Source organism: Chrysochloris asiatica, unplaced genomic scaffold (assembly GCF_000296735.1).
Source record: "Chrysochloris asiatica unplaced genomic scaffold, ChrAsi1.0 scaffold00146, whole genome shotgun sequence".
Taxonomy (NCBI): Eukaryota; Metazoa; Chordata; class Mammalia; order Afrosoricida; family Chrysochloridae; genus Chrysochloris; species Chrysochloris asiatica.
Genome location: NW_006408664.1, coordinates 1,148,856 through 1,166,140, shown reverse-complemented (window position 1 = coordinate 1,166,140; position 17,285 = coordinate 1,148,856). Strand labels below are relative to the sequence as shown.

General features: G+C 37.9%; 1 protein-coding gene across 1 annotated transcript in view; it reads left to right on the top strand.

The window, feature by feature from the left end:
- Window positions 1-17,009, top strand: part of PM20D2 (peptidase M20 domain containing 2) — a 65,057-nt gene extending 48,048 nt beyond the window's left edge. Inside the window, exons 3-8 of the mRNA XM_006870661.1 lie at window positions 1,838-1,986; window positions 4,350-4,492; window positions 5,299-5,453; window positions 9,047-9,182; window positions 16,513-16,620; window positions 16,855-17,009. Coding sequence (XP_006870723.1) covers window positions 1,838-1,986; window positions 4,350-4,492; window positions 5,299-5,453; window positions 9,047-9,182; window positions 16,513-16,620; window positions 16,855-17,009 — 846 coding nt within the window. The remainder of the gene's footprint in view (window positions 1-1,837; window positions 1,987-4,349; window positions 4,493-5,298; window positions 5,454-9,046; window positions 9,183-16,512; window positions 16,621-16,854) is intronic.
- Window positions 17,010-17,285: the final 276 nt, after the last annotated feature.

Sequence of the window (17,285 nt, the reverse complement as noted above, 5' to 3'; positions counted from 1 at the left end):
AGAAAGCCTCATCTTTCTCCCGCGGAGCGGCTGGTAGTTTCGAACCGCTGACTTTAAGGTTCGCAGCCCGATTCGTAACCACTACGCTACCAGAGGAAGTAATTTTTGTAGGGAAATCTACAACCTCTCTTTATTAGGTTTCCTCAAATCCTTTGGAGCTGTCACACAAGATGTTGTGATTCAAATATATGGTATCTGGATAGGAAATTTCCAGTAGCTAGGACCGGCCAAGCCTCTAAAATACCAATAATGAGGAAGTTAGCATTTGCTACATAGATGAGTTCATCCTTAAATCTTAATTTTAGTTTCATAACTTTTAAGCAATACCTTGATTCTTTAAACGGGAAAATGTTTATGTGTGTCATAGGGCAAGCTTAATCTTGTGTTACTCTGTTTTTCCAGATGGTATATTCTTCATTCTGTGAGCTAAGATTCAGTCATCACCATTCAGGTTAAAGGGAAGACTAATATTTTATTTAATGATTTTTAGACATTTTTTTTCATTGTCAGTAACCTTTTTTATTATCCTAACAATGTCATCCTTTTGTGACTCTTTCCTGCCTCTGGGGTTTGTTTTTGCATCTGATTAGGTTTTTGTTTTGTTTGGGTGGGGCTCTTCTTTGCCATTGCATGAAATACTGGAGCGATTTAACTTTAACCTGGTTCCTGGAAGGTTCTGAGAAATCAGCAAGAGACAGCATAGTTAATGAGTCAAAGGTTAAGAATAAAGAGCAGTTTAATTTAAGAGCCTGAGTGCTTTCTTTGTAACTTCTTAAAGAAAAATATTTTGGGAAATGTACAAACATCTAATTTCAAATGGTTTATTCTCAGTTTTAGCAAGGTTATGGAATTTATATTCATTCTTTTTGCAAGCCAAGACCGTTTCCAGCGTGTTTCATTGTGTTCTTATACATGATCTTAAAAGTTTATTAGTTGTAATGTTCCTTTGCTTTTAAAAAATTGTTTGAAGAAGTTAAGCTTAACTATCAAAGTAAAATATTTATTCTGTAAAGTTCTCTTTTGTTTAATTAGGTGTTTGGTGACCAATAAGTCTGCCTGATTGAACTGGTGGAATCGAATTAGTAAGTTTGTGTAATAGTTGGTCGTTTCTGATCGTAGTATTAAGATTTGTTTAATGTTCTTCATAAAGGATTAATGGGTAATAACTTTTGAATAAGGTAGTTTAATACGGAATCAGAGTTCAGGCTTTAAGGTCAGGATATCTGAGTTCTAATCCCAGCTCTGCCTGAAGACTTACTCTGTGACCTAGGGCAAGACACTTCTCCTTTGTGCCTCCATACCAAAAACCAAATCAGTTCTGACTCATGCCTGAAAACCATCCTCCCTAAAATGATGCAGATTGCTCACCTACCTCACAGGGTTGTTGTGAGGCTAACTAATAAGCAACTGTAAAATTCCTTACCAGTAAAATGCTTATTAATAGTGATATACATACATACATTGAAAGGCTTAGTCAAGAAACTTTAAGAAATAAGATAAAACCCACTACCATTGAGTCAATCTCTACTCATAAAAGGTTTCTGAGACTATCTTGGAGTGGCTGGTGGTTAGCAGCCACTGCCTGACCCACAGTGGTTAGCAGCCCAATGCCTGACCCACAGTGCCACCAATGTAAATTAAAATTTGCTTTATTTTAGTACCATTTATTTATCCCACTGCATTACTTAACTATCAGAAAGCAAAAACCTTTCTCTATAGTGTAAGGGCATTAACATAGATTGCGAATACATATGCTGATGAGCCTGTTGGATATTTTTCCGACTATAGTTTCTGTTTTGCTGTTTTGCTCTGACACGAGTAGAGTATTTCCTTCTAGGTTGTCGTCCTGGGAACCCCTGCGGAAGAAGATGGTGGTGGCAAAATTGATTTAATCAAAGCGGGGGCTTTTGAAAATCTTGATGTTGTTTTTATGGCCCATCCTTCCCAAGAGAATGCTGCTTATCTACCTGATGTGGCTGAACATGAGTAAGTAGTCAAGTTAAAGATAAACTTCTTAGTGACAGTGAGACCACAGAGTGTTTAACATGCTTGAACTAAAGAAGAAACGCCGTATTTATTCATTTATCAAGTAATTTGAAATGTATGAAGTCTTGTTTGCCATTGAGTGTCATTTGTCAAATCTCTTTTTTTTATTTAAACTTTTCATTGTGAATTGAGTGAAGGTTTACAGAACAGATCATCAGTTTTACATTCATCAGATCATATACTTTGCTTCATTACAATGATTGCAATCTCCCCATGTACCATCAGTTAACAGTATTTCCCTCTGTGCACTTTAACTCTTGTATGCCTCCCTATGTCTCCCTATTTTGTTTTCTGATTTTTAAATAGTGTAGTGGGATAAATAAATGGTACTAAAATAATGCTAATTTTAATTTATACTGGTGGTGCTTTGGGTCAGGCATTGGGCTGCTAACAACCTTCATCTTTCCTCTGCTTTACATTTAGATCTTTGATCCACATTGAGTTCATTTTTGTATATGGTATGATATTGGGTCTTGTTTCATTTTTTTGCAAATGGATTTCCAGTTTTGCCAGCACCATTTGTTAAGGGAGACTATCTCTTCTCCATTTAATGCATTTTGACATTTAGTTGAAGATAGCAGACTGTAGGAAAATAGATTTACTTCTGGGTTCTAAATTCTATTCCATTGATCTGTGTGTTTTTCATTGTACGAGTACCAACCAGTCAGTCTGTTTTGACTGCTGTGGCTATGTAGTAGGTTTTGAGATCAGGAAATAAAAATCCTTTGTTCTGTTTTTGTCAAGCCTCTTTTAATTGAGATTTATTATGGCATTTATCATTGGAGTATTAACATAGTATCTAAAAAGCTTAGAAATATCAAGTAATATATGGATATTTATGCTCTATTTAAGAGGTCTGATAGCATAAGTGGTTAAGAATTGGGCTGCTAACCCTAGGTCAGCAGTTTGAAACTACTAGCTGTTCTGCAGGAGAAAAATGAGGCTTTCTGCTCCTGTAAAGATTTACAGCCTCGGAAACCTTATACAGGGGCGCTATGAATTGAAACTGACTCCATGGCACACCACCACCACCACCATGCTCTATTTAAACTCTCAGAGTAATTTTGTTTCTGGAAATAGCTAGCTTTTGACATGGAACTGTGAAAGACAGCTCTCTTAGACTTAGGAAGAAAGTACATGTCTTCATTTTATTTTGAGTTCTTTGCAAAACGTGTAAAGTATTATTTCTAAGAGAGAATACAGAACCCGGGAACTGTGGACTTTAGTGCAACTTGTCAATATGTTATTTTTTAATTTGCCTGAGGTTGAAACCTTTTATTTATCTTTCTGTGTGTTGAAGAGCTCACTTTCTTTGGTACCTCACTGAGGTAGTTTGAAAGTTTTATAGAAATTTCAATCATAATAGTTAATGGTCCAGTTAGTGGTCCAATCAGAAGGATTCACTGCTCAACTGCTTCTAGAAAATCACATGTTCACCTCTGCAGCAGCTGGCAAGGATTGCAGAGCTTTCTGTTGTAGCCAGCAATGCTTCTAGATGGTAGTCGGTTACTTTGTATGACTCCACAATTCACCAGGTTTGTCTTCAAAGGGTAATGATTTTAACCGTTCTTTGTTTTTATCACCAGGAATTGGTACTATGATACAGTGAAAGTTTCAACTTTGGTTTTAGGGATGGTTTAAGTTATGCTGGTACCCAAAGCTCTGAGTACAAGTAGATAACATCGTCAGCTGGTAACCTAGCTAAAAGTTGACAGTTCAAGTCTACCCAGAAATACCTTGGAAGAAAAACTTAATAGTCTGCTTCCATAAAAATCAGCCATTGAAAACTCTATGGAGCAAAGTTCTGTCTTGACACATAAGGGGTCACCATGAGTTGAAATTGATTCAATGGCAGCTGGTTTTGACCATCTTCATAATTCCAACTCCTAACAAAGTACTGCTTGTTTGTGTGATTTGAATTGAATTGAATCATCTACCAATTTAATCTGTATAGGAAGTATATTGAACAAAGTTGTCTCTTTTAGTGGTTACGAATCGGGCTGTGGAACTGGAAGGTCAGCAGTTTGAAACTACCAGCTGCTCCGCAGGAGAAAGATGAGGCTTTCTGCTCCTGTAATGATTTACAGCCTCGGAAACCCTGTTCAGGGTTGCTATGGGTTGGAACTGACTCGACGGCACATAATAACAGCAACAACAACAATATGATTATTATAAATGATGTGCAAATCTAATGTCTAGCCATGTGAATTATTTTGAATTAAAAGGGGTAATTCTGACTGCTTGGATTAAAAAAAATTATTGACAATGAAAAAGCAATTTTAAATGATGTTTTTATTTCCTAGTATGACTGTGAAATACTATGGAAAAGCATCTCATGCTGCTGCTTACCCCTGGGAAGGCGTAAATGCATTAGATGCTGCTGTTCTCGCTTACAACAATCTGTCTGTGTTAAGACAACAAATGAAACCAACCTGGAGAGTTCATGGTACGAATGTCAAGTATTTTGTGTAATAAATGCTGCCTAGTAGTTCAGAGTCCTGGAATGGCTCTGTGGGTTAATGTGCTGGACTGCAAGGTCTGCTTAATCTGCAAGGTCAATGGTTCAAGCTCACCAGCCACTCCTTGGAAATCCTATACACTGTGGGTCGGAACTGACTCCACGGCACTTAACAACAACAGAAACAACAATATGTTGTAGGAGCCCTAGTGTGGCGCTGTAGGATGACTCTTCATTCTCAGTGTAGTTCCAAAGACAGAAATTTGTTTTGATAGTTGATTGTGCTAAGTGAGCTTTGACCTGCATTGCTTTTTTCTTGGCCTAAAAATCATTCCTAAACTAAATGTCATTTAAAACATTGATGGGATTATTGAGGTACAAAGGGATTAAAGAATCGCATATCACTGATTGGTTGTTGGTTTTGTTTTTTAATGTCAAAAGTTTATAAAACTATAGAATTGTAATAAAGATTATTGAAATGTCTTCAGAAAGCTAGTTCATTTTTTGTAGTAATATACATTTCTAAAGGTTCTTTATAATATAGAATCTTAATATCTTCGTGTAGAAATTCCTTAGAATGAAATACATATAGAAAACTTTTTTCTTCTTAGCCAGAAAGTATCACCCTATGTGTGGTTGTATAGTGCATTAAAATATTTGCTTAGTATTTCTGTGAAGCTAATAAGTTTAAATAATTTTTCCTTAGTGTTATTGGCTGGAAAACTTTATGGGTATATTTAAACTTAAAGAAATGATCTTTGAGCTTAATTCCAGTAATTTGGTTCTCTTTATAGGTATAATAAAAAATGGTGGTATAAAACCCAATATCATTCCCTCTTATTCTGAATTAACCTATTACCTCCGTGCACCCTCAATGAAAGAACTTCCAGTTTTGACCAAAAAGGCAGAAGATTGCTTCAGAGCTGCAGCTTTGGCTACGGGGTGCACAGTAAGAACTTTTAAGAGTTTATTTAAGCTATAATCAGAGGTATATAAGTAACTGGGGTGGTTTGTATTCAATTTGATTAAAATCGTGCCTGCATCTTTTTTATTTGATGATGTCTTAAGAATGTAAAATCTGCTGGTTGATAAATATACATACACACACATACTTTAATATATTTTATACAATGCCTTTAGTAGAGAAGACTACTGGTAGTCTTAACTTATTCAGTATTAGAATAATTCTTATATTCTTGTGCTAGCATCTTCCTATTTGTACATTATACCTTTCCCTATTAATTTTAGAATTGCTCTATAGAGTTCCTATAAAGGGAACTTTATGGCAAAGTCAAGTAAAGCTATTTTTAGTAAAATTACAGATATGTGTAATAGTGCTATAAATAAATACTCAAGCCATATTGGAATAGAAGTTAAAATAGACACACAACAGTGTGTGTTGATAGGAACCATAAAATCAGTCACTTCTTTATATACCAGTCGTGCATTCAAAGCGGTGGCATGGGAAGCTTCAGTGTTATGTAACGTGATTCTTGCCCTCTGGGAACCAGTAGTCTAGTTGGAGAGACAAGTGCCTCTCAGCCCTGCTGCGTATACAACCTTTGTAAACATTTAACATATCTGGGCTTCCTTATTTTCACTTTAATAGTAATATTAGTTATAGTACTGTAATTGAATAGTGTTATTGTTAAGTGCCATCAAGTCGGTTCCAACTCATAGCGACCTTGTATAGGGTTTTCAAGCAACAGCTGGTGGATTTGAACTGCCAACCTTGCCACACCAGGACTCCAATTGAATAGTAATAGTAATGCAGTTTATCTTTGGGTTCTTGTGAGGATTAAATAAAATAATGTTTGTGAAGAATTTAGTGTAGCAAGCCCTCATACATATCACCTTATTTTTTTCTACTGGAGATTTGTGACTTAATGAGGTTAGTACCAATATCTCATAGTAGCTGTGATTCTCAGCATATGTCAAGTGTCCAAAGACTTGTATAAATAGTAGTAAGTGCCATGGTGAGTCAGAGGCAGGAAAGAGGTTGTCTGGGCTGTTAAGACAAAGGTTTCATGTAATTCTATAGATCTAAATTGTGCTTTGAAGGAGTTCATACTTTCAGATGTGGAGGATAGAGTGTAAGCTCTCTTAGGGAATGGAGTGAGAAAAGATAGGAATGTTAAAGCTCATAGTCTGGTGCAGTGAATAGATAAATACCGTGAAAACGGAAACTTGTGCCAGAGAAGGAAACCGCAAACATTTCTCACTAAAATAAGTAATAGGAAAGTGTTAAGACTGCACCCTGTCAGAGATGGAAAACAAGACAATGCTGTCAGCTGCTGGCCCTCACAAGTTTCACTGTTTATGGGCAAACGTAAGAACAAGGTTGTAGACTATTGGTGCAGATTTAGTATATGAGTGCTATGAAGATTCCTGTAGCCTAGAGCAGTGAAAAATTAAGCATCCATCTTCTTACTTATAAATAGTATTTATAAAACACGTGAACTACTATCACTAGCTAATATCTCAAGAAACTATATTCCTTTATGGTAAGATTTATTGTACATTACCATGGGTTTAAGTCTTTTTTAAATAGTCTTTTAATACTGTCTTATAGTTTGATTTGTAAGAATCCGATTAGGTTATCATTGCCACTGTAGGTATTTCTAGGAATAGGAGAAATCTCATCTCTGGTAGCGTAGTGGTTAAGAAACGGGCTGCTAATCTCACAGTCAGCAGTTTGAAACTACCAGCTGTTCCACGAGAGAAAGATGAGGCTTTCTGCTCCCATAAAGATTTATAGCCTCGGAAACCCTGTGCAGGGTCACTATGAGTTGGAACTGACTCCATGGCACATAACAACAACAACTATTTTATGATTGACTTTTGCTTGTGTTATTGGTATTTAATTTGAGGGAATCTTGCCCATTTTCATTTAATCAAAACCTAGACCTGTAAATCCACTTAACTGGGCACAAATCTACACCCTGGTGGTGTAGTGGTTTAAGCATTTGGCTACTAAGCAAACCCATTAGTTGCTCTGAAGGAAAAAATTGTGGCATTCAGCCTCCATAAAGATTATATCCTTGGAAACCTTATGGGATAGCTGTTTGGTGTGGCGCTGTGGGTTATGCGCCAGATTGCAAAGCCGTTTGAACTGCAAGGTTGGCGGTTCAAGCTCACCAGCTGCTCCTCAGAAACCCTATCCAGGGTTGCTATGGGTCGGAACCGACTCAGTGGCACTTAACAACAACAATAACAAATGAGTCATAATCAACTCAATGGCAATGAGTTTGGTTTTGCTGTATGTGTTAATATGCTGAAATGAATAAATTTGGACTATTGCAACCCTTCATCATAAAATTTCTTAATCTCAGGGAACTTTTATGCCTTTCAGAGCAGGCAGTGGTGTCGTTGGCACTTTGTATATTGAATATTATTGTTCCTAAGTGCCATTGAGTCAGTTTTGACTTATAGCAACCCTGGATAGGGTTTCCAAACCTGTAAATCTTGCGGGACAAGAAAGCCTCATCTTAGAAATGACTAGCAGGCTCAAACTGATGACCTTTTGGTTTGCAATCCAGTACTTATCCTAAAACACCACATTCTCTATATTGAATATTGTTAAGTACTGTCGACTCTTCTTCTAAGTCATAGCAACCTTATATGAGGATTTCTGAGGAGTGACTGGTGGGTTTGAACTGCCAGCCTTGCAGTTAGCAGTCCAGTGCTTATCCTATATCATTACACCAGGATTCCATATTGAGTATGATTGTTGTTAAGTACTGTGGGGTTGGTTCCAACTCATAGTGAGCCTGCACAAGGTTTCTGAGGCTGTAAATCTTTACGGGAGCAGAAAGCCTCATCTTTCTCCTGCAGAACAGCTGGTAGTTTCGAACTGCCGATCTTGAGGTTAGCAGCCCGATTCATAACCACTACGCTCCCAGAGCTCCTTATTGTTAAGTGCTGTCAAGTTGTTTCCGACTCAAGATGATGATGATGTGATGGGCCATGGAGTCGGTTCCAATTCATAGCGACCCTGCACAGGGTTTCCGAGGCTGTAAATCTTTACGGGAGCAGAAAGCCTCATCTTTCTTCTGCAGAACTGCTGGTAGTTTCGAACTGCTGACCCTGAGGTTAGCAGCCCAATTTGTAACATAGTGACTCTGAATATCTTTTAGAGGCTACAGCCCAGATGAGTGTTCTTCAGAGTGATTTTTGGACCACTTGCTTTAGAATTATTTAGGGGTGCTGCTTAAAATGAAGAGTTCTGAACTCTACCCCACATTCTATGATAGGAGCTTCAGAAAGTTCATGGAAAAATAGGATTAAAGGATAATGGGAAATTTGAAGCCCCCTTGTATTTAGCTGAGAGGTTTGGGTACATATATAACATAAAGGAGAGATGGTCTAGGCAGTCTTGCTATAGAAAATCCTATATTTTATTAAGGTAAGAGATTGGAGCAAATTTATATCCAGAAATGAAGTGCTTCCTCTTAAAACCACTTTCTGTCAAAGATAAATTACTGGTTAGAAAATTAAACAGTTTGAATTTTTATTTTAAAATTGTTTTATAATTTTTATTAGGTAGAAATTAAAGATGGAGCACATGATTATTACAATGTTCTTCCCAATAAAAGTCTATGGAAAGCGTACATGGAAAATGGGACGAAACTGGGAATAGAATTCATTTCAGAAGGTGGAATGTTGAATACTCCATCAGGTAATTTCTTTCATTAAATTTATCAGGTAAAGTTCTTTCATTAAACAAGCATTGAGCTGTTTGAAGAAGAGAAAATACTGTCTTTGGTTAAATGGTTTTGTTTAATGACTTGGGAAGCTGGTGGTGGGATGGCGATTACTGATCTTCACAGTGATTTTCACACACTTAATAGTTTGTTTATTTGTTAGATGCCCTCGAGTAAGTTCCAACTCACAGTGGCCCTGTGCACAACAGAATGGAGCTCTGCTTGCTCTTGCACCAGCCTCACAATTGTTACTGTGTTTGAGCACATTGATGTGGTAACTGTGTCATTCCATCTCACTATGGTCTTCCTTTTATAAATGACTGTCTGTTTTACCAAGCATGATGTCCCTTTCCAGGGACTGATCCCTCCTGATAACATGCCCAAAGTATGAAAGACAGGAAAGAAAGAAAAGACCAAAATGAATGTGGGAAGAGACTCTGAAACTTGCTCTTGAACATATAGTAGCTAATGTAAATAGAAGGAATGATGGGGGACCAGAAGACAAAGTAGTATAACGTGCGAAGACTTAGAGTTAGAAAATGCAAGCTCAGCCTTCACAAGCTGAAAGAACTGAAAAAAGATTCAAGCCTCGAGTTGTAATGTTGAAGATTATTACTGAGCCTTCCTGATGCCATGTTCTTCATATAATTTAGTATCTCCACTTTGCACAGCAGATAGATTGAATAAGTATGATGAAAAAAATATAACCCTGGTGCATACCTTTCCTGATTTTAAACCATTCAGTATCCCTTTTTTCTGTTTGAATGCTTCTTGAAATGTTTGAACATCAGCCATTTCTTTCTGGTAATATAACTCTATCCATCATTTTTTGATGCTTTCTGCATCATTCAATATTTTGCCCATTGTTGTTGTGTTAAGTGCTGTTGAGTCAATTCAGACCCATAGTGACCCTGTATAAGGTTTCTGAGGAGTGGCTGGTGAGCTTGAACTGCTAACCTTTAGGTTCAAAACTTTGCAATCCAGCACATAAACCCACAGCGCCACAACAGAACTCCTGTTCTTGCCCATAATCCTTCAATATTGCAAGTCAAGATTTGAAAATTTTTTTCAGTTCTTTTAGTTTGAGAAATGCTGAGTGAATTCTTCCCTTTTAGTTTTCTAACTCTAGGTCTTTGCATTTTTCATTATTAATACTTGACTTTGTTTTCTTGAACTGCCCTTTGAGATTTTCTGTTTAGCTCCTTGACTTTTTCAATTTTTCCATTCACTTTAGCATCTCTATTGGTTGTTGTTAGGTGCCGTGAAGTTGGTTCCGACTCATAGTGACCCTGTACAGGGTTTCTGAGGCTGTACATCTTTACGGGAGCAGAAAGCCTCATCTTTCTCCCTCAGAACAGCTGGTAGTTTCGAACTGCTGACTGTGAGATTAGCAGCCTGATTCGTAACCACTGTACTACCAGAGCTCCTTACTTGATAGTAAATTTCAGAGTCTCCTCTGACATTCATTTTGGCGTTTTCTATCTTTCTTAGTGACCTTTTGTTTTCTTCCTATGTGATGTTCTTGATGTCATCCCACAACTCTTCTGGTCTTCAGTTTAGAGTCTAATGCATCAAATATGTTCCAGCTGAAGTTAAAGACCACAAATTTGTTGTAATGTTAATCTTCGTGATTATGTATTTTGCCCTAACTAGTTTCTGTGGTCTAGCTGTAGGAGGGAAGTGCAGTGAGATCTCCTTAGGGCTTGGATTTTATGTAATGGACAAACAGTAGAATAAAGGGACTATTATTTGGGTATGTTTTGTAGGTGCAAAGGTCTAGCTCTAAAAGTAATATCTTTAAATATGTAGTAGGCATTCATATGCTTATGTCCTGTGTACTTTTATACCATAACCACTGTATTCTCAGTGTCTGGAGCTATTTCTGGCTTGGTTAAGAGCTTATTAGTGAACTATTTCCTGAAGCAGTGTATTTTCATGAAGGCCACAGTGCTTGGCCTCAAAGTCTAACTTCAGCCTGGCTTTACTTTTAACTAGTAGTTATGAAATTGGGGCCAAGTTATTTTGTATCTGTAAACCTTGGGTATTCCATGTTACTATAAAGTAGTCAGTTTGTCGTACTGTGAGTTGCTGTGATTCTGAAAGCTATGCCACCGGTATTTTAAATACCAACAGGGTCACCCATGGTGCACATGTTTCAGATGAGCTTTCAGACAAAGACATACTAGGAAGACAGAGTGAGAAACTATTTCCGAATATTTAGTCAACTGAAAACCTTATGAATATCAGAGAAACACTGTCAGATATAGTGCTGGAAAATGAACCCCTCAGGTTGGAAAACACTCAAAATGTGACTGGGGAAGAGCTGCCTCCTCAAAGTAGAGTTGACCATGATGATGCGAGTGAAGTAAAGTCCATGGGAGAAAAGCCCACGGGACCTTCATTTGCTGATGGGGCCCAATTCAAACTGAAGAGAAACAACTGTAAACATTCATTGAAAATCAGAACATGGAATGTACAAAGTATGAATGTGGGAAAATTGGAAGTTGTCAAAAATGAAATGGAATGCATAAACATTGATATCTTAGGCATTAGTGAGCTGAAATGGACTGGTATTTGCCATTTTGAATCTGGACAACCACTTGCTTTACTATGCTGGGAATGACAAATTGAAGAAGAATGGTGTTGCATTCATTGTCAAAAAGAACATAACCAGATCAGACATGAGGTACAACGCTGTCTGTGATAGGATAATATCCATGCGCCTACAGGGAAGAACTGGTGTGGCGCTGTGGGTTAATGCACCAGGCTGCAAAGCTGTTTGAACTGTAAGGTGGGCGGTTCAAGCTCACCATTCGCTCCTCACAAACCCTACACAGGGTCGCTATGGGTCAGAATCGACTCAATGGCACTTAACAACAACAGGGACGCCTAGTTAATACCACTGTTATTCAAATTTACGCACCAACCACTAAAGCTAGTGAGGATGAAATAGAAGAATTTTACCAACTTATTCAATCTGAAATCCATCAAAGTTGCTATCAAGATGTATTGATCATTACTGGTGAGTGTAATGCAAAGGTTGGGAGCAAAGAGGAAGGATCAGTAGTTGGAAAATATGGCCTTGATGAGAGAAATGATGCTGGAGAATGCATGATAGAATTCTGCAAAACCAATTATTTGTTCATTTCAAATACCTTCTTTAGACAGCATAAGAGATGGCTTTACACATGGACCTCACCAGATGGATTACATAGAAATCAAATTGACTACCTCTGTGGAAAGAGACGATGGAAAAGCTCCATATCATCAGTCTTAACAAGGCCAGGGACAGACTGTGGAACAGACCATCAACTACTCATATGCAAATTCAAACTGATCTGAAGAAAATGAAAACAAGTCCATGAGAACCAAAATATGATCTTGAATATATACCACCTGAATTTAGAAATCATCTGAAGAACAGATTTGATACATTAAACACTAAAGACTGAAGACCAGAAGAGTTGTGGGATGACATCAAGAACATCATATATGAAGAAAGCAAAAAGTCATTGAGAAGACAAGAAGGAAAAGATCAAAGTGGATGTCGGAAGAGACCCTGAAACTTGCTTTCCAGCATAGAGATGCTAAAGCAAATGGAAGAAATGAGGAGGTCCAAGAGCTGAACAGAAAATTTCGAAAATCAGCTCGAGAAGATAAAGCCAAATTTTACAACAAAATGTGGAAAGATCTGGAATCAGAAAACCAAAAAGGAAGAACACGCTCAACATTTCTCAAGCTGGGGGAATTGAAGAAGAAATTCAAACCTCGATTTTCATTATGGAAAGATTTTCTGGGCAAATTATTGAATGATGCAGAGAGCATCAAGAGAAGATGGAAGAAAAACAGAGTCACTGTACCAAAAGGAAATGGTTAATGTTCAAACGTTTCAAGAGGTAGCATATGATCAAGAGCCAATGATACTGAAGAAGGAAGTCCAAGGTACATTGTATGAATTGGCCAAAGAACAAGGCACCAGGAATTGATGGAATAAAAATTGAAATCTTTCAATAAAGTGAGGTGGCACAGGAGGCACTCACTCATCTCTGCCAAGAGATTTGAAAGATAACTATCTGGCCAACTGATTGAAACAGATCCATAAATGTGCCCATTCCAAAGAGAGGTGACCCAATGGAATGTGGAAATCATCGGACAAGCTCTTTGATATCCTATGCGAGTACAGTTTTGCTGAAGGTAATACATTAACGGCTACAATCATATATAGACAGTGAACTTCCAGAGGTTCAAGCCAGATTCAGAAGAGGCCTTGGAACGAGGGATATCATTGCTGATGTCCGATGAATCTTGGCTGAAAGCAGAGAATTTCAGAAAGATGTTTGCCTGTGCTTTATTGACTACGCAAAGGCTTTTGATTGTGTGGATCATGACAAGCTATGGACAACTTTGCGAAATATGAGTATTCCTGAACACTTAATTGTGCTCATGAGGAATCTGTACCTGGACCAAGAAGCAGTTGTTTGAACAGAACCAACATTGAATATTTTTAAATTAAGAAAGGTGTGTGACAAGGTTGTATTCTTTCACCATACTTATTCAACCTGTGTGCTGAGCAAATAATCTGAGAAGCTGGGTTCTATGAAGAAAAACGTGGCATCAGGATTGGAGGAAGACTCATTAACAACCTGCGATATGCAGATGATACAACCCTGTTTGCTGAAAGTGAAGAGGACTTCAAGTATTTACTGATGAAGATCAATGAGCACAGCCTTCGGTATGGATTGCATCTCAATGTAAAGAAAGCAAAAATTCTTACCACTGGACCAATAAGCAACATACTTATCAACGGAGAAAAGATTGAAGTTGTCAAGGACTTCATTCTTCTTAGATTAACTATCAACACTCATGGAAGCAGCAGTCAAGGAATCAAACGACGTATTGCATTAGGCAAATCTGCTGCACAAGACCTTTTTAAAGTGTTGAAGAGCAAAGATGTCAGCTTGAGGACTAAGGTGCGCCTGACCCAAACCATGGTATTTTCAATGACCTCATATGCATGCGAAAGCTGGGCAGTGAATCAGGAAGACCGTAGAAGAACTGATGCTTTTGAGTTATGGTGTTGGAGGAGAATATTGAAAGTGCCATGGACTGCCAACAGAACCAATAGATCCATTTTGGAATAAGTGCATCCAGAGTGCTTTTTGGAGGCCAAGATGGCCAAACTTCGTCTCTCATACTTCGGACATATTGTCAGGAGGGACCAGTCACTGAAGAAAGATATGTTTGGTAAGGTGGAGGGTCAGAGAAAAAGAGGACGATCCCCCAAAGAGATGGATTGGACAAGTGACCGCATCGATGGATGGCAACAGGGGTGAGGTTAGCCTAGGATCAGGCAATGCATAAGGTTGCTATGGGTTGGTACCAACTCGATGGCGCTTATCAACAACATAAAGTAGAAATTGTTCAACATATTAATGTGAATACACATAAAATGTTTTGTTTGCAGCATGATAATTCTAGCAAAATGTTAGCTGTTGTTACATATTATTTTGTGTATTTATACCCTCACTACTTATTCCTTTATTGTCTAACTTTGCCTTGCACCACATTTGGCACATAGTAAGAATTCAGGAAAAACCTATTGGGTGAGCGTAATGCATTATTTTTACTATTATTGATTCAGCATTTGTCAGTCATATGCCAGACCATATTCACAGTGGCTTTAAGTACTATTTTAGGCTTAGTAGATCTTAATCATCTAGTTAGGAAGACAGAGTTTAACCAAGTAATCCAATAAAAGAAAAACTAAAACTGAAAAATATCATGAAGGCATGTAGTAAATTCTGTGAGAGTTTATACTGACGTAAAGAATTAGACCTTACCAAGAAGGTGAAATAAGACTTGCTTCAGAAAGCCTAAAATAATATCTAAGGGTGAATAGGAATTAAGTAGGTAAAGTGGGAAGAAGGGGCATGTCCAGAGGTCTTGGGTCAAGGGCAGTATGATGAGTGTTCAAAGTGTCTTAAGTATAGAAGGTAAACGGTGATATGGTATGAGATTAGGTTGGAAAGTTGAATAGAATCAGCCACATAAAGCTTGTAGATCATGTAAAAATTGAGCAATTATAGGCAGACAGAGTAGACACTACTAGACCAATTAGGAAACTATTAGACAAGAGATGATGATGACTCAGACTGATTAGGCATAGATGTTGATGACGAGGTATTTGGAAAGTTTATTGATAGGAGAGTCCCTGGGTGTTGCAAACAGTTAATGTGGTCAAATGCTAACCAAAAGGTTGAGGTTCAGATCCACTCAGAGGTGCACCTCAGAAGAAAGGCCTGGTGATCTACTTCCAAAATAATTGGCTGCTGAATAGCCTTGGAGCACAGTTCTTCTCTGACACACATAAGTCGGAATTGGTTAGATGGCAGCTGGGTTTGGTTTACGGTTGACAAGAGAGTAGCTGGATTTAGAGAAAAGACCAGGTGTGGTGGGGGTGGAATAACAGGAGGATCATGAGTTTAATGTTGGCTATGCTAACTGTGAAAGGAGCTCTGGTAGCGTCATGGTTACGAGTAGGGCTGCCAACCCTCAAGGTCAGCAGTTCAAAACTACCAGCGGTTCCACGGGAGAAAGATGATGTGTTCTGCTCCTGTAAAGATATACAGCCTTGGAAACCCAGTGCAGGGTCACTATGAGTCGGAACCGACTCCACAGTACTTACCAACAACCAACAACAATGCTAACTGTGAAGCCATCCAGGAAGCGATATCAAGCTAGCAATTGGATATATAACTGTAGACTTAGAGAGACTGGGAATACAGTTGAGTTGGTAATTGGAAGCAATAAAGATGGACAAAATCTAGAGAGAAAATATGGAGTCAGAAGAGGAAAGAACCTAGAATTGAATCTGGAGTAACTAATATTTCATGGTCAGATGAGGCTGTACCTCAAAGAGATAGAAGAAGAATCCATCAAAGAGGCAGAAGGAAAACAGTCTAGTGCTGTGTTGTAGATGGTGAGGAAGGGAGTTACGATGTGCAGTGCTCCTGAGAAGACAAGTAAGGTAAAGTCTGATAGGGAGTCATGAGATCTGGTGAGGGGAGATCTTTGGTGACTTGTGAGGGCTTTGGTGACTGGTGGAGGTGGAAGAGGAGTGAGTGAATTGAGGACTCAGTAGATGGTGAGAGAGTGGAAATAGTAAGCAAATGGACAGCTTTCCTAGTTCACTTCTCTAGATTCTTCTAACAGGGTATAGACTATAACCAAGTATACAATTCTGGTTGTAACTTTATAATTCAGAAATATTTGTGATCAAATATACTTCTCTTTCTTTGTTTCAAGGATCTACTGATTTTGGAAATGTTACTTTTGTGGTTCCTGGAATTCATCCATATTTTTACATTGGCTCTAGTGCCCTGAATCATACTGAACAATATACTGAAGCTGCAGGTAAGTGTTACCAGAAGTGAATGTTTTGGCATGTTCTCCATCTTTCTCTACTAGCTGCCTTTCTGACTTTTTAATTTAGCCTATTATCTCATTACCTGACATCGCCTTGGATAATACTACATCATGGTTGGAAGTTGGAAAACAAATTAGATAATGAGAACTAACCTGGGAAATTAGTAAACTAATTTGTTGTAAATATGGAGATATTCTTACTTATTGTTCTCTACCTTTTAGGAGCACAAGAAGCTCAGTTCTATACCTTACGCACTGCTAAAGCTCTGGCAATGACTGCATTGGATGTTATTTTTAAACCAGAGCTGCTTGAAAGCATCAGAGAGGACTTCAAATTGCAACTTCAAGAAGAAGAATTTTTAAATACAGTAGAATAAAAGGAAGATTTAGGAGCCACTTAAGAACTACTAAGAAGTGATTTTTCCTTTAATCATTTTTATAAAGGAGGGAGGGGCATGCTAGTTTTTCAATCATAAAGGAGCCAAATTCTTTTTGCCTGAAAAGTGAGGCTGTAATGTGTTGAAAACACTGCCACATATCTAAAATGGTAATTTTTACAAATCTGTGCTGGATGGAATTATGATCTTTTAGAAACTGCTAATATTATGGCATTTCTTAAATACTGTGGGTGATACATGGTTTATCAATGCTAG